Source organism: Babylonia areolata, chromosome 27 (genome assembly GCF_041734735.1).
Source record: "Babylonia areolata isolate BAREFJ2019XMU chromosome 27, ASM4173473v1, whole genome shotgun sequence".
NCBI lineage: Eukaryota > Metazoa > Mollusca > Gastropoda > Neogastropoda > Buccinidae > Babylonia > Babylonia areolata.
Window position 1 is genome coordinate 10,572,143 of NC_134902.1, and position 20,625 is coordinate 10,592,767.

Consider the following 20,625-nt stretch of genomic DNA (forward strand, 5'->3'; position numbering starts at 1 on the left):
GGTTTCCGGTTGTTTCTTCCCCTCTGGTAGGTCATCTGTGCATTCCCAATTTTCGGCACCATTCAGCAGCCCACGTTCCATGCTTTGGATGTTACAGTTGGTCCGGGTCAGACTTTATTGCCTTCTGCAGAGAGGAACTCCACTGGAACTACTGGTGGTGTGGGTGCTTCTTGGACAGTGCTCACCACATGTTTAATTTCTTTTATCACCTGGTTGTGCATCCATGTGTACCGTCCTTGGCTCAACGCCGCTTTGCATGAGCTGAGGACATGATCCACGGTTTGTTTGCCATGGCAGAGTGGGCACGCAGGGTCATCTGCTTTCCACCATTTCACCAATTTTGTATTCAAGGGAAGGAGGTCGTACACAGATCTTAGGATGAAGCTGATCCTCAGAGGGACCATGTTCCACATGTCGCTCCAGCTAAGGCTCCTTTGGAGTGCATTTTCCCATGTTGTCCACTGCCCCTGCTGGCCTTGCTGGACTGCCTTCTGGACTCTTATCATCCTCTTCCTTCTTGATCTCCTGTATGATCATGTCTCATTTTGCTTTCCCCCTTGCCTCGGACCACCATTCCATCTTTGTCGATCCCAGGCCCTGTCTTGTTGGTTTGGGTGTGTCCTATTATTTCCTTTGTCTTAAGGCTTTTTTTCACTGCACTGACTGCCTCCCTGACTTTCCATTTTCTGCCAGTCTTCAGCTTGGGTTGGTTGGATCTCACAATATTGTCTCCTGAGTCTTTGAGCATGTTCATTAGTCTTAGCTTCCATACCTTGTATTCTTCGACAAGGGATTTCAGAGAGCTTCAGCTTTGCTTGGTGACAGTAGAGTGCCATGTCAGTGAGACCATGTGGGACACCAAGCCATTTGTGTGTGTACTTGATCTTTGCCTCAGTCAACTCGACTGTGCTACATCTGATATCATATATCAGGAGAGGCCACAGGACCTTTGTATCAGCATAAACAAATTTGAAAATAAATCAGAATTACGATTTCATGATAAAATTACTGATGAATACAGAACGGAACCTTATTTACTTGAAGGATATCTTAATTATAATCAAAAAGTCACTTTGCAAATCAAGAATATCCAGTCATGAGCTGGCAGTAGAAAAGGGTAGATATTTTAACATCCCAAAAAAATGAGACTGTGCCTACAATCTCAAACAATTGAAGATGAACATCATTTCTTAGATAATTGCAAACTTTTCAATGAAATTAGAGAAGAATTTATACACAAAATTCAGCAAAAATATCTTCATACTATTATTAAACCCAGTCAGCTCATACTGGAAGACAAACGTGTTTCTGGTGGAAATCTGTCTTTTTGACATTACCAAAAAGATACACTCCATCTTGTCAACAAGAGAAAGAGAGAGAAGGGAAATGTGGAAGTGAACTTTAACACTGCTTTGTGGGTATGCTGCCCATGTGAATCCAGTGGAGAAAATCGCTCTGTGGTGTTTTGAACTCGCTCCATGCCAAGAGTTTTTCCCCTTGCGAATCCCAGAAAACCCACGGTTTGTACAGGATGGGAAAAAAATTCTCAAAAAAACAAATAAACACCCAGACAATTGAAATTTAGTATGTGTATTCAGTGAATGTTGTTACATATTTGTGCAAAAAATTAAATTATTTACTCACCATCTTGTTGTTGATCACGGTATCCATTTTTTGTGTATTTTGTAGCATTTTTGCACCCATCAGAAAGGTATACCAAGTGTCCTTGAACAGCTTACAAATGTTCCACATCACATCCTAACACTATTTGAGAAACTGAAGACCTAGTACATGCAATGAAGTATGAACAGATGGTGGAGAAAGTTGAAATTCACGCACACAAAAAAAAATATTGTCTCTACATAAAAAAGGAGTTCACTGCACACAAAAACCTGATGTATTATCACTGACAGTAGTCTTGTCTGGAGTGAAAAGCTCATGGCAGGTGATGTTGAGTCCTGGGCACAGCTTCACACACAGTGGAACTCCACATTTTGGACACCAGTTGGCAGTTTGGTGTCTTGGTGTGTTGTGGCGCTTGAACAGGTCTTCACAGACCTTGCACTTGCAGTAGCTGGTCACTCATATCCACTCCAGCCATTCTGGTGATGTAGTCTTGTACTGCTGGCTTCTGTCTTTCAGGACGGTGTCATGTTGTCACACTGACCATGGTAGTTGGCAGCATGACTGTTGTCAGCACATGAACTGGTGTTTTGTCCTGCCACTTCAGCACAGCAACATGACCTGCAACCGTACACACACACAAATGATCATGCAGGTCTGACTCTTTCTTCTTATTGTTGTTTAAATTATTTGTTTGCTTATTCCCTTGTTTATTCTAAATATTTATGTGAATGGAAGTATAAGTTTTTTTACATGTAGTCAAAGAAAACCACTGTAGATTTTTTTTTAACGATATTGCAAACAATAATGACAGTATCATCAGTGTTAGTACTGTTACTGTCATTTCTATAGCACCTTGTTCTACAAATAAACTCCATGTTATTGTAAAACAGAAAATAAGTAAACATATGCATGCAATCACACACACACACACACAACACACACACACACACACACACTCACACACACATAGTTGTACACCTGAGCATGTGACATTGTTTTCTTTCACACACACACACACACGTGCACGCGCGCACACACATATATATAATACATATACACTCACCATTTTCAGTCCAGTCACTGGTAAAAACACCAGCAAAGTCATCCGTTTCCTCAGTGATTTCGTTGTCAGTGTCGGTCAGCTGGTCATGTGTTCAGGACTCGCTTTCCTCTCCACTGTAAACACCCTCTTCAGCGGCCGAATCTATTTCTAGTTCATCGGGATATGGTTCAAAATCACTGTCCAACGAATCAACATTATCTCCTTCAACATCGGAGTCTTCAGTTTGGATCATTTCCAAAGTAGCTTCAGCGCTGTGTTGCATTTGACCTCTCCTACCGTGTCGGACACTTTGACGCGACGCCATCTTGTCAAACAACTTGTAGAGCTGACCGAGGGTATGCTTCGTTGTCGTCTGCTTACGAGCGTATCACTTCACACACGCAGTGTGTGTGAATGAAAAGTTGGCCGGAGATAACTTAAGAATCAGTTCTGCTTTTGATTTTCGTATCTGACACATCAGTCCAACAGCGGGACTTTTCAAAATCAAATTCCGCATATGCGGACATCGGCAGCCAAAGCTTTGTCCGATGACATCCACATATGCGGACAATGGCAGCAAGTGAGTTAACCCCTTCACTGCCATAATAGCTTTTTTGTACTGCTGTGTGCCGGGGTAATTTTTGCTTTTTTCGGTTCACTAATCTGTTCACTGCTCATTCATTTATTTAGATATCCATATGATTTTTTGCATGTTTTTTCCTGATACTCTTGGCTATGCTGTGATACCAAAATAATTTGGGTTTGTTGGTATTTAGTGAGGGAAAAATTGATAAAATAATCATTTATTTCTAAGAAATAACATTTTCAGAGCATAAACACATACACAGCAGCACATAAAACCACATAAAACACTGCACAGATTGTTTTTTGTGTTTACTGAATATCAGAACAAGCATCTGGTATGCACATTACAGCCAGTAATTGTTCTGAGATGTAATCCATGCATAACTGGGGGTACTGACATTCCAGCAGACATAATTTCACTTTTTTCAGTGGCTTTACTAATCTGATCACTACTGACTTATTTCTTGAAATATCTCTTTGAAACTTTGCTTGTTTTTTTCTCTCATATCCTGAGCTATGTGATACCATAATAATTTGATTTTATATGCAATTATTAGGAGCAAGATTAGTATAATGAACATGCTTTTCAAAAAACAAAACAATTGGGGGATGTAAACACACACTGCAGCATATAAAACCACAAAAATACTGCAGAAACTGAAGTTAGTGTTCATGGAACATCAGAGCAAACATCTGGTACTCACATTACAGCCAGTAAGAGTTTTTCTGATGTGTAATCCATGCATAACTGGGGTACCCACAATCCAGTACAAGGGGACAGAATTTCACTTTTTTTTTCAGTGGGTTCACTAATCTGTTCACTACTTACATATTTGTTGAAATATTTCTCTGAAAGTTTGCATGTTTCTTTCTTATACTCTGGGCTATGAAAAGATATCAACATAACGTGATTTTATGGGTATTTAGCAAGTCAAAATTGATAAAATTATCTTCTTTTTTTTCTCCAAAATAAACCCACTTTCAGAGCATAAACACATACACTGCAACACAAAAAAACATTAAAAAATACTGTAAAAACAGGTGTTAGTGTTCATGGAACATCAGAGCAAACATCTGGAACTCACATTACAGCCAGTAAGAGTTTTTCTGATGTGTAATCCATGCATAACTGGGGTACCCACAATCCATTACAAGGGGACAGAATTTCACTTTTTTCAGTGGGTTCACTAATCTGTTCACTACTAACATATTTGTTGAAATATTTCTCTGAAAGTTTGCATGTTTCTTTCTTATACTCTGGGCTATGATGAGATATCAACATAACTTGATTTTGAGGGTATTTAGCAAATCAAAATTGATAAAATTATCTTTTTTTTCCCAAAAACAAACCCATTTTCAGAGTATAAACACATACACTGCAACACAAAAAAACACATAAAAATACTGTAAAAACTGGTGTTAGTGTTCATGCAATATCAGAGCAAACATCTGGTACTCACGTTACTGCCAGTAAGTGTTCTTCCAAGGTGTAATCCTTGAATAACAAGGGGTAGCACAATCTAGGCATAAAACTGTATGAAACATGAGTCACACCTCATTCGTTGATTCTGTTTGCAGATACTGTAGGGCTTCTGGAGATGGTACTGTTTTGTTTTCTGTTGTTGTTTCCTCATTGAAAGATAAACCCACACCACATAATATGAAGACCTGCATCAAAAAGAAAATGGGGAAAAACACACAACCAAAATAAAAACCCACACTGAAACCACAGTTTGAAGAAAGATTTTAAAAAAAAATAATAATAATTTTAAAAAAATGTTTAAAGTACATCTATGTTCACTGCCAATATGCAAATTTTGTGTGGTAGTCCTTGAAGCACTGTGGGTAGCAGAGTGCAGGCTTGGATGGACAGTCAGGGCAGTGGTAACGGGTTTCCCGCCGAACACCCAGTTTCTTCCTGCACACTCTGCAGAGCTTGGTGGGCTGGGGCTTGTTGGGATTTGTTGGCAGGGGGAACATGAAGTGCCTGGCAGTCAGACACACTTCATCATCTGACCTGATCTCCTCCACAGCAGGTGCCTGATCAGGTCAGATCCAGTCAACAGTGACTTACTCCAGAAAACTCAAAAGAGTTTTAAAGGACTCGTCCCTAGATTTCTGGAGGATGAAGGCATTGCAGGCAGCGACTTGCATGAAGTGAAAGAAAAGCTTTTTCGTCCACTTCATGGACTTCCTTGTGCAGTCATATGGGTGGAGCAGCTGATCCTGTTTGTCCACCCCACTCATATTCTTGTTGTATTGAGTTGACACATCGGGTCGCCTGGTGATGCCCTGTTGTCCCCGGTCATGGATGGGTGCTTCTGCATGGCCATGCGCAGTGGAGAGGAGGTGAACCACCATGGTGCTGTGGTACTTGGTGGCGACAATCTTGCCGTCACTACAGAGAGCAACCGAGGAGCCTGGGTTTAGCTGGATGTTGTGGAGTTGCTGCGGTATTCCCCAGTTGTCCCTGACTGTGCCACAGGCCAAGGTGTTTTTTTCCAGCAGGTAGAGGTACAGCCTGAGGCTGCTGTACCAGTTGTCAGTGTACACTTGATAGCCCTTGTTCAAGAGGGGGGCTATCAGGTACAGCACCATTTTCTCACTGGCAGACATCTCCGGGTTGTCAGCACCTACAGCTTGGAGAACAGACTGCACCTCGTTGACTGGATCCTCCCTCCCAGCATAGACCTTGAATCGGTAGCAGTAACCCCCACTTCATTTGATGTCGCCATCAGATTCACAGCACAGGTAGATTTTTACACCGAACCTGGCATGCTTCATCGGTATGTATTAACGAAAGATCAGTCGGCCTTTCCACAGCAGCAGGCTCTTGTCAACACACACCGCTTGTCGTGGCTCATACATCTCCTGGAACTTCTCGTGCACGTGGTCCAGTATCGGCCAGATTTTGTATAACCGGTCGTATGCAGGATCTCCCTGTGCTGGCATGGTGGAGTTGTCATGGAAGTGAAGAAACTGCAGGAGAATCTGAAACATTATTGAATAACAGTTGATCAGCTGCACACACACACACACACACACACCCACACACACACACACACACACACGCACACGCACACACACAACAACAACAACAACAACAACAACAAAACACACACACAAATACATACCCAAACTACACACACAAACACACACTGTACACATGATACATGCACTTCTTGCTTGTCACATGTATACATAAGCACACACACACACACACACACACCCACCCACCCACCCCCCCCCACCACCCCCACCACCAACACACACACACACACACACACACACACACATCCATACATACCCAAACCACACACACTGTACACATGATACATGCACTTATTGCCTGTTGCATGTATACACAAACACACACACACAGAGTGATACACACACACACAACCACACAACAACAACAACAACAGCAGCAACAAACCACACACACACACAAATACATACCCAAACTACACACACACACACTGAACGCATGAAACATGCACTCGTCGCATGTGTACACACACACACACACACACACACACACTCACTGTACACATATATGTACTTGTTGCTTGTTGCATGTGTACATACACACACACACACACATAGAATGACACACACACAAAAACATTCACAGAGTCTCTCTCTATCTCTCTCTCTCTCTCTCTCTCTCTCTCTCTCTCTCTCTCACACACACACACACACACACACACACACACACACACACACACACACACCAGCAACATCTTATTATACATGCTTGTATCACTAAGAGAGAGAGAGAGGGATGGGGGGAGAGGGAGAGAGAATTAAAAAATGAAAAGAAGAGAGGGAGGGAGAAGGAACAAACAAAAGAATAAGAAAAAAAAATGACCTGGAATCTGTTCCTGGTCATGACTGAGCTGAATACTGGTATCCTGTATAGGACTTTTGTTGACCAGTGGTGGTGTGTCCATCGAGATTGATGATGACCATCGTTGTCATCCAGCTGGGGGAGGGTGGTGGTGGTGGGGTGGGGGGGAGGATGTTCATGAATCTATCTGTGAATGCGCAGATGGCTGAATAGTCCAATCTGCGCACGAAACGTTCGCTGACAGTTGGGGCAGACAAAGACGGGCATACCATTGTCAGGGAGCTTGTTTGCCCGTGACTTTCTGGCCTGCCTCTTCTGAACAGCTGCAGCAGTCCTGTTGGCCTCGCACAACTTGGCGCCTTTGTGCACAGCAGCGCGCCATTTGTCACGGTCCACTGCAGATTCCTCCCAGGAGTCAGGGTTGATATCAAACGCTTTCAGAGAGACTTTCAGAGTATCTCTGAAGCGCTTCTTCTGACCTCCGTGTGATCTCTTCCCTTGTTGCAGCTCGCCATAGAAGAGCCTTTTGGGCAGCCGATGGTCTGGCATGCGCGCCACATGTCCAGCCCAGCGAAGTTGGGACTGCATCAGGATGGTGAAGATGCTGGGAAGGGTGGCTTTTGCGAGCACCTCTGTGTCTGCGGTCTTGTCTTGCCACTTGATGTTCAGTAGCTTCCTGAGGCATGTTGTGTGGAAGTGGTTCAGCTTCTTGGCATGTTGTTGGTACACTGTCCAAGTTTCGCAGGCATACAGTAGTGTGGGGAGAACTACTGCTCTGTAGACTTTTAGCTTGGTCTCAAGACTAATGCCTCTTCTGTTCCAGACATTTGCATTGAGTCTACCAAAAGTTGCGCTTGCTCTTGCAATCCTGACATTCACTTCATCGTCGATGGTCGCATTTCGTGACAGTGTGCTGCCAAGGTATGTGAACCGCTCCACCGCACTGAGTCTCTGACCGTTGACTGTGATGTTGGGCTCAACGTAGGGTTTCCCTGGGGCTGGCTGATGGAGAACTTCAGTTTTCCTCGTGCTGATGGTAAGGCCGAAGTTCATGCTGGCAGTGGCAAACTTGTCGACGCTGAGTTGCATGTCAGCTTCAGATCCAGCGTTGAGGGCACAATCATCAGCAAACAAAAAGTCTCTGATGATGTCTGTCATGACCTTCGTTTTTGCTTGAAGCCTTCTGAGGTTAAACAACTTGTCATCTGTTCGGTACTTTAGGCCGATTCCAACATCGCCATCTCTGAAGGCATCAATAAGCATTGCAGAGAACATGAGGCTGAACAGCGTTGGAGCCAGGACGCAGCCTTGCTTGACACCATTTGTGACAGGAAAAGGAGCAGATGTTTCGCCTTTGTCCTGGACTCGAGCCTGCATGCCTTCATGGAATTGGCTGACCAAGGAAATAAATTTCCGAGGGCATCCGTACTTGGCCATGATCTTCCACAGTCCCTCTCTACTCACGGTGTCGAAGGCCTTAGTGAGGTCGACATAGGTGGAGAACAGATCAGCATTTTGCTTCTGACATTTCTCTTGCAGCTGCCTTGCAGCAAACACCATGTCGGTGGTTCCGTGCTCTTTCCGAAATCCACATTGGCTCTCAGGAAATGACCTTGGTCAAGGTGTGCTGTGAGGCGGTTTAATAGGATCCTGGCAAGTATCTTGCCTGCGATGGAGAGCAAGGAAATGCCCCGATGGTTATCACAGGCTTGCCGGTTCCCCTTTCGCTTGTACAAGTGAATGATAGATGCATCTTTGAAATCCTGGGGGATCGTCTCTTCTTTCCACATGAGTGAGTACAGCTGAAGGAGCTTCTCAGTCAGCACAGTGCCTCCATCTTTGTAGACCTCTGCTGGTATGGAGTCTGAGCCAGGTGCTTTGCCACTGGATAGCAGACAGATTGCTTTCTGGGTCTCAAGAGGTGTTGGCGGATCTTCCAGTGCTTCGTTGATGGGGACTTGTGGGAGACGGTCTATGGTTTCATCATTTATGGAGGAAGGGCGATTTAAGACACTGTTGAAGTGCTCAGCCCAGCGTTCGAGAATTTTCTCCTCGGTGATCAAGGTATTCCCATCTGCACTGAGGAGGGGGGATGATCCTGAGGATGTGGGGCCGTAGACTTCTTTTAAGGCATCATAGAACCTCTTCATATCGTGCCTGTCAGCATATCCCTGGATCTCATCAGTTTTGTCACTCAGCCACTTATCCTGCATCTGGCGTAACTTTTGCTTAACAGTCCTGCGGATGGCATCGTATGCATCCTTTTTTGATGTGGACTTTGGGTTGCTCAGGTAGGCTTGATGCAGACGGCGTTTCTCACCCAGAAGCTGCTTGATTTCATCACAGTTTTCATCAAACCAGTCTTTGTGCTTTCTGGTCATGGGTCCCAGGGTCTCTGAAGCTGTACTATAGATCAGCTCACGCAGGGTCCTCCAGTCAGACTCCACATTCTGGTTGTCCAGAGAGGCGGATTCCAGACGATCTTCCAGCAGCTCCACAAAGGACTGTTTGATGGTGATGTTTATCAGCTTAGCGATGTTGAGACGTTTTGGAGCCTTCTGGCCTTGGGGGCGTCTCTTGGGCTGGATTCGAATTTTCAGCTTTGAGACTACAAGGCGATGGTCTGTCCAACACTCGGCGCCGCACATGGTCTTTGTTACACGTCCATCTTGCCTATCCCGTTTCCTTACGATGACATAATCGATGAGATGCCAATGCTTTGAGCGAGGGTGCATCCATGACGTCCTGTTACTGGTAGGGAGGCAGAAAACTGTGTTGGTTATCAGCAGTTTATGCTCTGCACAGGTCTGAAGCAAAAGCAATCCATTTGGGTTGCAGTGGCCCACACCATGCTTTCCAATCACTCCATCCCAGGAGATGTAGTCAGAGCCAACTCTAGCATTGAAGTCCCCAAGAATGATGAGCTTGTCTGCTTTAGGGATAGCAGCAATGACAGAGTGAAGGTCCTCGTAGAACTTCGCCTTCACTTCATCCGGGTTGGTCATGGTTGGGGCGTAGGCACTGACAATGGTGAGGTGCTTCTGGCCAGATGCCAGTGGGAGCTTCATGGTCATAAGCCTATCGTTGACTCCCTTTGGGATTCCAGCTAGCTTGCTGACAAGAGCTGTTTTTACTGCAAAACCAACGCCAGCCTCACGTCGCTCTTCGCTTCCTCATCCACTCCAGAAGATTGTGTAACCAGATCCCTGTTGACAGAGCTCACCTTCGCCTGCAAGTCGAGTCTCACTCAAGGCTGCGATGTCAATGTTGTATCTGGCGAGTTCAGATGCAACTAGTGCCGTTCTCCTTTGGGGTCTGTCCGCGTTATCTCTGTCCAGGAGAGTCCTTATGTTCCAAGCACCAATGGTGAGAGGAACGATCCTTGTTTTTTTCTTTTCTTTCTTGTTGTTTCGATCGCTGATGTAGGGTCCCCGCCAGCCACGGTATGCTGGCCAGGGTGATATGGAGCAGGCAATTTTTAGGGCACCTTTTCTAGCCCCTTCCTCATGCCAGGGAGGTGAGCAGTGCATTCCTAAAGAGGGCTGCTCAGACGCTCAGACAGCTGCAGAGCTCCATCGCTGCTCCTGTCGACGAAGAACGACCCTATGGCCTGAGCCGCCTGCGTGCAGGTCTGCGGCTGCGACTGCTAGTGTACCCACACCTGTCGTTTCGTCGCTCGGCTGTCGCCACAGGACTTGAGGGTGATGAAATGATGAAGGATGAAAGGTCATTTTGGATGACTGATGACTTGCACGATGAGTTTGTTTAAAGTGAAGAGGAGTTGCGCAACGTCGACCTCGCTCTCTCGTCCGGGTCCACCAATTTCCAGTGGCAAGACTAAGTCGAGACGACTGGAGGATGAGCACAGATGCAGTGGATGACCGAGATATCCTTTCGGTGTCTCATCTTGCTCTCTGAACTCCACAGTGCGTTGCTGTAACCGCCTTCCTCTCCGTTGAACCGATAGGTTTCTTCCGCAGATTCTGCCAGATCCAGACTTCGCATGCATGGGTAGACACACCCCGGGGGCCAACTGCGTGTGGCATGCACACAGCACAGTGGAGCTAGATGGCCGTCGGTGGCTCTCCTGAGCCAGCGCCCTTTTATGGATCTCCATAAGGGTGTCTAGCCACCCGCCTCACCAGTCTCGGAAGGGAGCAGTGGGAGTGCCGGTTTAGTCGTCGGCAACCTGACCCTGAACAGGTTGTACTGGATTACAGGTTACCAGTAGCAGATCTAATGACCTGACCTGACTACAGCTCAATGGTAGGCAGTTTGATGATGCCCATCAGGAGCACTAGGACCAGAAACTTCTTCAGCTCTGCTTGTGAAACTGGCTCCCACTGTTATCTCAGGAAAATGGAGGCAGATTGGGGTGGGATTCCAGATACTGTTGCACATATAAATTGGTTTGGATGACCAGGTGGTTGATGATGTCCTGGTAAAAAAACAGACCCATGTAATCAACTGGCCTAAAGTTGGTTGTGTCACACTTTAGGCCCAGATTTCCTGTGAACTGAACAGTGGGGTTTGGTGGTTGGTTTTCTGCTGGTGTCCATTCTTGAACCAGGTGTGACTGACCATGCCCTCTGCCCCTCCCACTCGCAACTGCCCCTTGTCCTCTGCCTCTTCCTCTTCCTCAACCCCTTCCTCTTCCTCGACCCCTTCCTCGACCTCTCACAACAGGAGGGGGTGCAGTACTTGTACTGGGTACTGGTTCCACCTCCATTTCAGTGGCATCTGACTCTGCTTCAATCACTGAATCAGTGGACAATTCAGACTTGTAATCAGAGTCTTCATCATCAACACCAGTTTCTGACAAAAGTGGTTGGTGTTGGTTTCTGTCAGTCTCCTCCTCGTCACTACCAACGGATTCTGCATCATCAAAGTCTTCCTCACCACAGTCTGCATCATTCAGAATTTCCTGCAATACTTCTAAGGCAGAATATTGCCTAAGAACAGGTCACTTTGTCGAAGTACGTTGTTGTTCTGCGATCTTGGATATATAATTAGGTCCAAGCATCAACAAAGGCAATATCACTTAGTCATGGTCAGTTGCTGAGTGGTCGAAGGGAAAGAACCATTGTTTCGAGTCCCTACAGCAGTCTGGGCCAGTTTTCAGCTTTGTCTCCCATTTAGATTGCTTATATTTCGATGACGAAACTAGTACGAAATACTCTTGTATACAGGCATACAGACCTTCTGAAATCAGTACAAGAGTGTCTCGTTACTGGCAATGAAGCAGTTAAGTCTTTTACTTCCGACTGCGAATATATCCACTGTTCAGGGGTAACTGCATTATCAGCTCTCAAGCTACTCATTTGCATAGGCTTACTTCCTTGCAAATGGAGACTGCTTTGATGAATGTTCAAAGCAATATCTCAGCAAGTTTTGGCTCAGTTTTGATGCGTTTTTGGTTTTTGTTTTGTTTGTTGTTTTGGGGTGGGTTTTTTTTGCATTTTGTAAAGTGAAAAGTTGTTGAGTGTTTTAACTTGGCTGCCAGGACCTACGGTACAGAGAAGGTGGAAAGAATTTTGCTTGATTTCTGCATAACTTTGACAATAGCAACTACGAAAACATGGTAGAAAACAAAAGTAATGTTGTTGTTCATCAACTGAAGTGATTCTGGTTGTCCTGATAATGATTACATACCACAAGCTACATCAACAGGAAGGGGGCAGGGTCGTGTCAGAAGTGGGTATAGAAAAAACCGAATATCTTAGCATGAAACCTTCATTTTGGGGTTCTCATTTAGTATGAAACCCACCAGACAAAAGCTTCAAGCCTAACAACTGTTTACTGTGAGCTTTTGTGTTGTAATATTTTGTGATAGCGTTTGTGGGTGTTTGGGTGGGAGGGTGTGTGGGTGGGTGTATGTGAGTGTTTATGTACAGTGTTTATGTCTAAAACAACATGATAGTAGAGGAAACAACAAAATTGCACTTTGTTGTGTCTAATACATTTGATGATAGAACCATTTACACCCTTAACCATCAACATTAACACTTTTTCTTCTCAAGCTGCTGAACGCCTTTCCAAAATTTCTTTCCGCACCGATGTCTCTACACATTACAACACTGTCCTCTCTCAACTGCTGGATGAACATGCACCCAATTGGAACGGCGATGGCGATCAACAAAACTGAAAGTCCACAATCAAATCTTCCAAAAACAAATAAATAAAGTCAAACATATGATCTCATCTTTTCTTCTCAAGTTCTTGATGTCACATCCACCAAATCTCTTTACTCTATCATGTCAAATCTTCTTGGTACTGCAAAAAAGACTCCTCTTCCTTCTGCCTACACTTTATTTGAACTCCCCAGTGTCTTCTCCTCTTTCTTTTTTGACAAAGTCCAAAATATTCGTACCATCTTAGACCAGCTGCTTTTCCAACCTGCTCATCCTGATCCTCAATTCAACGGCACTCCTCTCCATTCCTTTAATCCATTAACTGAAACAGAAGTACATGAAATCCTGAAAGAAATGACAATAAAATCCTGTGAGCTTGATCCTATACCAGCCTCTGTCTCTTCCCAGTGTGTCTCACAGCTTCTCCCCACAATCACCATTATTGTCAACTCATCCCTTCTCACTGGAACGTTTCCATCCACTTTCAAAACTGCAATCGTCCGGCCTCTTCTGAAGAAATCCAACCTTGACTCAAACATTTTGAAAAACTATCGACCAGTTTCTGATCTTCCATTCCTGTCCAAACTCCTTGAAAAAGCTGTCCTAAAGCAGCACAACAATCACCTTTGTTTCAACAATCTCATCCACCCATTTCAGTCCACCTGTCGTGCTGACCACAGCACCAAAACCACTCTCCTCCACATCCTGAATAACCTACTGCTAGCGTCTGACTCAGGACAAATCTCCCATCTCACTCTTCTCGACTTGTCAGCCGCCTTTGACACGATAGACCATTCAATCCTTTCTCGTCTTCATTTTACGTTTGGTATCAACGGCACTGTTCTAAACTGGTTCAAATCTTATCTCACTGATCGATTCCAGTCTGTCATTGTTGACAATTTCCAGTCTTGAACCCGTTAAAATTGAACATGGAGTCCCACAGGCATCTGTTTTAGGCCCAGTGCTCTTCACACTGTACACTGCTCCTCTCGCTGAAATTATCAACCGCCATAATTTCAGTCATCATTCTTATGCTGATGACACTCAACTCCAGAAGAGTGATACCCCTGAAAAACTGTCGTCACTCTTGCAAGAAACATCCAACTGCTTCCTGGACATTCAAAATTGGATGACTCTAAATGTTACAATTGAATGTGGACAAAACTGAAGCAATGATCATAGGAACTAAACAAAAACTCTCTTCCATCACAACTGACACAATCAGACTTGGCAGCACATCCATCCCTCTTTCCAGTTCAGTCAGGAACCTTGGCGTTGTCCTTGACAACACACTGTCCATGCAAAAATTTATCAGTCAGACATGTCAGTCCTGCTACTGTCAATTGCGGCGCATCAGTTCCATCTGGAAATATCTGTCCATTGACGCAACATCTAGACTTGTCGTTTCTCTATCACCTTAACTACTGTAACTCTCTATTGTCAGGTTTGCCTGCTTCATCCATTCAGTCCCTTCAGCGCATACAAAACTCTGCTGCCCGACTCGTCCTCAGAAAGAAAAGATCTGAGCACATCACTCCTCTTTTGCAACATCTCCACTGGCTCCCAGTCTCACACAGAATAAAGTACAAGATCAGCACTCTATGCTATAAATGTATTCACAAATCAGCCCCTTCCTATCTCTGTGGCTGCCTTCACCTCTACACTCCATCTCACTGACTACGATCAGCTTCGGATCCACTCTGTTTACGCATACCCAGATTCAAGCTCTCAACTGTTGGCCGCCGTTCTTTCTCTGTCTCTGGACCTTGCAATTGGAATGAACTTCCTCTTTCGCTTCATCTATTCTCCACACTCATCTCTTTCAAGTCTGGCCTTAAAACCCACCTCTTCCCAAAACAGCCTCCCTTCCCTGCCTCCTCTTGTCTTCAGTTTCTCCAGTTTTAGAGTTATGCATGCATGTGAATGACTGGTGCGAAAGCACTTTGATTCGTCTGTGCACAAGATTCAGTGCTATATAAATACCATTATTATTATTATTAACCTTTTCAGCCCTTTAAGGTCGTGTGCCTGTGCAGCCTTCCCAGCCTGGCATGTTTTGACTTGGCTGCATCAACAGGAAGGGATGCTTCACTTCGGGCACAAATTTATAGCAGCCACTCAACCAGTAGCTACCAAACTTCACATTATGACTGAAATGTAATTTTGACACAAAGGATGTAATAGTATACTTGTAACTTTAAATCAAAAACAGAAATAGTAAAATGTCAGCTTCTGTCGATGTTGAAGGTTGTGGGCTATCTACTTGATTGTCTACACTGGTTCTAATTTCTTCTCCTTTGCTTTCCCATGAATCATTGAAAGAATTATAAGACAAATCGTCATTATCTGGGTTGAATTCGTTGCAGGAATTCATCATAATTTCATTGAGTTCTAAAACTGCACAGTAAGCCTTTGACATTTTACCATACCGATACAGAAAACTGGAAAGAAAAACCCCCACTTCGTTTGATTTTTGGAGCGAAACTTTGCGTGCCAGTGAGGAAGGAAGTTAAGTTGGAGTTACTTCCCTTACATAGTTTAATGCGTAATACTGAGCTGATAAACTGGTTTGAATAAACGGGTTTCTTCGCCTGCCTGTCAGGCGGTGAACGGCAATGAACAGCACATGCCTCTCAGGCAGGCACAGGGTTGAATGAGTTAAAATGAACAAAATTGAAATTTCTCCCCTTTTTTCTGTTTTTCAAAATATTTTGTGTAAAATTCTGATCTATCTTCCCCAGATTGGGAGTTATCTCATCGTGTCAACATTAAAAATATGATAGTTATATTCTCCATTTTCATTCCCATCAACACTAGTGGTGTGGCTGAGGGGCTCAGTGTGGACCCATGTGTGTGACAGGTGTTGCGGCCATATGCCAACGTGTCTAACCTGGTGGTTTGGGACTACTATGTGACGGAGGACCTTGCTCATGGCCCCTCTTTCGACGTGGAGCTGGTGGACAGTGAGCTGCGACAGAACACTGACATGCTGCCAGACACTGCCGCCACCACTGCCGATGAACGACGCATCATCCTCAACAGTTGCTATGATAACATCACCCTGCAGCAGCCTGACTTTTTCAGGCACCAATTCCGGGTAAAGTCATGATGGAGAGATTTGGTTACCTGTTGGAGTAGTGTCATACAATTTTTTAAATGAATTTGTTAAAGTGGAATTTGAGGTGCTGTGAAGAGTGGGTTGAAAAAGAGGTGTTCTGTTACTGTGAGGGGTGGCATGAGACATGGCTGTGCTGTGCTTACTTTCACAGGTCAGACAAGTTTTGTCCCTATCTTTGAATATTGCTCATGTGTCAAGTCTACATTACCCACTGCTTGCATTTGACTTCACAGCAGTTGCACAATTCTTTAGTCTGTTTATTTGGGCTACACATAAACCACTGCTCTGACTTAGCTGTCGTCATGGTGGTTGCAGGGTTGGCAGATGCTTGAAATACCATACTCCTGTTACATTACATGTTGGTGTGGGGGAAGGGGGTAGGGGAAATGTTGTTATATCATACTTGTTGACATGTATACTTGTAGCTGGTATGAAGGATGCCATATCAGAGTTAGTGTTAACAGGGAATAGCTAGGGTGAAGATAATGTGCTGAACACTATGACAATGCTTCAGATGATAGATAAAGATATGTGTCAGACTGGAATAATGCTTGAGATGAGTTTTAGTTTCAGTAGCTCAAGGAGGCGTCACTGCGTTCGGACAAATCCATATATGCTACACATCTGCCAAGCAGATGCCTGACCAGCAGCGTAACCCAACGCGCTTTGTCAGGCCTTGAGAAAATAAAATAAAATAAAATAAAATAAAATAAATAAATAATTTTTTTTTTAAATAAAAATAAATAAAAATAAATAAAATAAAATTTTTTTAAAGAATAAAATAAAATAAAAATAAATAAATAAAATGAAATTAAATAAATAAATAAATAGTACTAATATAATGAATAAATAAATAAATAAATAGATAATAATAATAATGAAAATAAAATAAATAAATAGATTAAAAAAATTTTTAAAAAGAGCAGACACACATTCACACACACACACAAACATGCATAACAGATATGCACCAAACATGCAGTTTCACAGATATGAAAGCACAGTCAAATACACATAAACGTACATGAGCCCCAACACACACATACACACACACACGTACACACACACACATTACCCTGCACCCCCTTTACCCCCCTCCACACACTCGTTTCTAGGCTACATATCGCAGCTTCCACGGCACACACACACACACACACATGCACACACACACACATACAGAGGCACACATACAGAGGCACACTTACTTGTACAAACACACACACATACACCCATATCCCCCACCCCCAACCCCACACACATATATGCAAAGAGATACATATGCACACCCGCATGTTCCAATATTCCGTGCTTCCACAGTGTAGGCATGCATACACACACATACCTCATCCTCTACCCCCCCTGACCCCCCAGCCCCCCCCACACACATACGCACGTGAACAGAACTCTCTTGACACTTGTGTACACTTACACCCTCGCGCATGCACAAACACATACAAACACACACATACACACACGCACAGAGGCTGCCACTGATTGGCCGCAAGAAGGATGGGAAAAGATCTCTAATGCCAAGAACATGGCGTCTAGTGTGTTGCTCAGTCTATTGTATTTGAAAAAGCCCACAGAGATTCCGTTTTGAAGAAATTTGCGCAATGTTGGTTTGGAAATGATGCCGATATTTGTTTGATTTGCAAAGCATCGTGCTCTACCTTTCATGCTAGACTTACAGCCACTCCCTCTCTCTGCCTTTATCTCTTTGAGGCGATCGATGGTGTGATGGCCTTGTACCTGTTCTTTTTGATGTTCTTTGACTTTTCTGAAGATTTCCGATTTTCCTAAATGTAGGCCGCTCGTTGGTGTTGCGTTACCAGCAAGTCTGTCAGCTCACTCATTTCCCTTAACACCTGCATGTCCCGGGCAGTATGACCATGTAAGTTTTTTAATCTGAAAGTTGCACATTGCCTTATGCCACTCTGGGCTTCCCATTCCATTTTCAGTTTTCTGCATGAGGTTCATTGAGTTGGTTAGAATCATGGCATGTTGGTTTCCGGGCATATGGATAGACGATAGCCACTGGAGGGCAAGTGTCACAGCTTCAACTTCCATCGTCAGGCTGGAGGTTGTGACTTTGTAGGCAGCATTCTCTTCCCTAATTGTTTTTCCATTTTGTTTCGCAGTGAATCCCCAACCGGATTGGTCTTTGGTGACTGAGCCATCTGTGTATATGATGATATCCTCTTCTTTACTGTTTTCTTCTATGAGTAGCTTCACTTCCGCATCAGTTTTGCCATCTGGCCATTCCCGACAGTGTCTTCCTAGAGTGGGTGAAATGGCTGTGTTGAATAGATGGTTGAGGTTTTTGGGTTTTTTCTCCCATTCTTTTGTTTCTTTCAGGTCTTGTAGTCGGCATACTAGTTGGATTGTGTCTTCTGCTTGCCCCATCCATGATCTTCCTCGTCCTAGACGGCTGCCTTTTGGTTCTTTGACTGTGTCTTGCAGTGGGTTTTGAGGGTTTTCTAATGCTTTGAAGTAGGTCTTAACCTGTTCTAACTTGTTTCTGGCCTGCACTGAAGGAAGGTCAAGCAGGTATCGTATGGTTTCCGTGGGCGTGTCTTTTGTGGTTCCAAGGATCAGCCTCATAGCTTCATTTTGAACTCTTTCTAATTTTAGGAGGTTGCTTTGAGATGGTATTGTTAGCCCAAGTCCGTAGTCAATCACACTGAGGACGAGTGATTTGTATAGCAGGAAGAGGTGGCGTTGTTCAATACCTTTGGTTGCCATTGCTTTTAAGACTGAAAGGCCCTTTTTGCATTTGAGAACAGTATTTTCTGTATGTTTTCTGAAGGTCAGCATCCTGTCAAACTGTATTCCTAGGTAGCGTAGGCATTCGGTTTTCTCACTCTGAATCCTGTCGAATGACACTGGTGGTGGTGATTTGCTCGCGGTTCTGTTGTTGAGGGTGCACAGCAACGTTTGGGCTTTCGCTGGATTGATTGAAGATCCTGTGTCTTTGCACCATTGAGCAGTATTGTTTAGTTGTTTCTGGACGGCTTTGGTTCTTTCCTGACCATCTTTCGAAGTTTTGAACACCAGGCCATCATCCGCAAGAATAAGGACCCAAGCTATTCCATTGTTGTTTAAGTCTGCAAGGCCCTTCATTTAAACATTGTAGAGGACAGGAGAGAGCAGAGACCCTTGTGGCAGCCGCATGGATAGTTTAGAAGGTGCAGACATCCAATCTCGGAGGCGTAGGACGACAGTTCTTTCCTGAAGCACTGCTGCTATCCATCTTGTCAGTGTCAAACTTACTCCATACCTTAGTAGCAGCTGCATGAGGTGCGCAAACTGGACTTTATTGTAGGCATCTTCAAGGTCGATATTTACTGGTAGTGTTTCTTCTTTCCTTTGAAATCCTTCATACACCTCATATACAAAAGCAGCTGCATTTTCCCATGTGGACTTTCCTGTTCTGTAACAACCTTGATTTGAAGGGAGAATGTGCCTGTGTTCAAGTTCCCTTGCAAGTTTCCTGGCTATCATGCGTTCCATGAGCTTTCCAGCAATGTTTTGCATGGTTAGGATTCGGTAGCCACTTACCTGACAATAATAGGTGATAGGTGAGGATATGAGTCAAAGATCAGAGCTGAAGATGAGCATACAATAGAGGAGGACAGAGGGTTCAGCAGAAGCGGGGGATGACAGCTGTGTGTTGCTGCCTGCAGGAGATCCAGCACCTGGAGTCAGAGCTGGGACACCTGCCCCAGAAGTGGAAGGTACAGTGGGACAAGCTGGAGGTCCCGGGGGGAAGGGAGAGCTCCCAGCGCCAGCCCTCCCTCAGCATGCAGCTGGTGCGCTCCCATGGGCGCTCCATCCACAAACGCTCCACGCTGGAGATCCTGGTGCGGGGCAAGATGCTGGGGGAGGCAGCACGCATGTTCTCCCAGCCACACCGCTTTGAGAAATTCACCTACACCACACCTACCTACTGTGACTTCTGTCAGCAACTTCTGTGGGGTTTTTCCAAGACAGGTGTGTGTTTGTGCGCATGTATATGTGTGTATCTGTGTGCATGTGTGAATGTCTGTGCCTGAGTGCATGTGTGTGCATGTATGAATGTCTGTATCTGTGTGTGGCTGTGCACATATTAATGTCTGTGTGTGTGTGTGTGTCTGTGTGAATGTCTGAATAAGTGAGTTTGTAATCACTATCTGTATGTTTGTGTGTGTCTCTCTGAAGGAGAGAGAGATGGTCAAGAATATTAAGACACCACCAACCAAATTTTATTTATGGACAATATGGTAACTGACACATT

The 20,625-nt window shown here is 44.4% G+C and overlaps 1 protein-coding gene across 4 annotated transcripts in view; it reads left to right on the forward strand.

Moving 5' to 3' along the window:
• Positions 1 to 20,625, forward strand: part of LOC143301440 (myotubularin-related protein 13-like) — a 303,236-nt gene that overhangs the window by 256,605 nt on the left and 26,006 nt on the right. For all 4 annotated transcript variants that reach the window (XM_076615734.1, XM_076615735.1, XM_076615736.1 and 1 more), the window contains 2 exons: positions 16,095 to 16,331; positions 20,036 to 20,342. In XM_076615734.1, the coding sequence (XP_076471849.1) occupies positions 16,095 to 16,331; positions 20,036 to 20,342 (544 nt within the window). The remainder of the gene's footprint in view (positions 1 to 16,094; positions 16,332 to 20,035; positions 20,343 to 20,625) is intronic.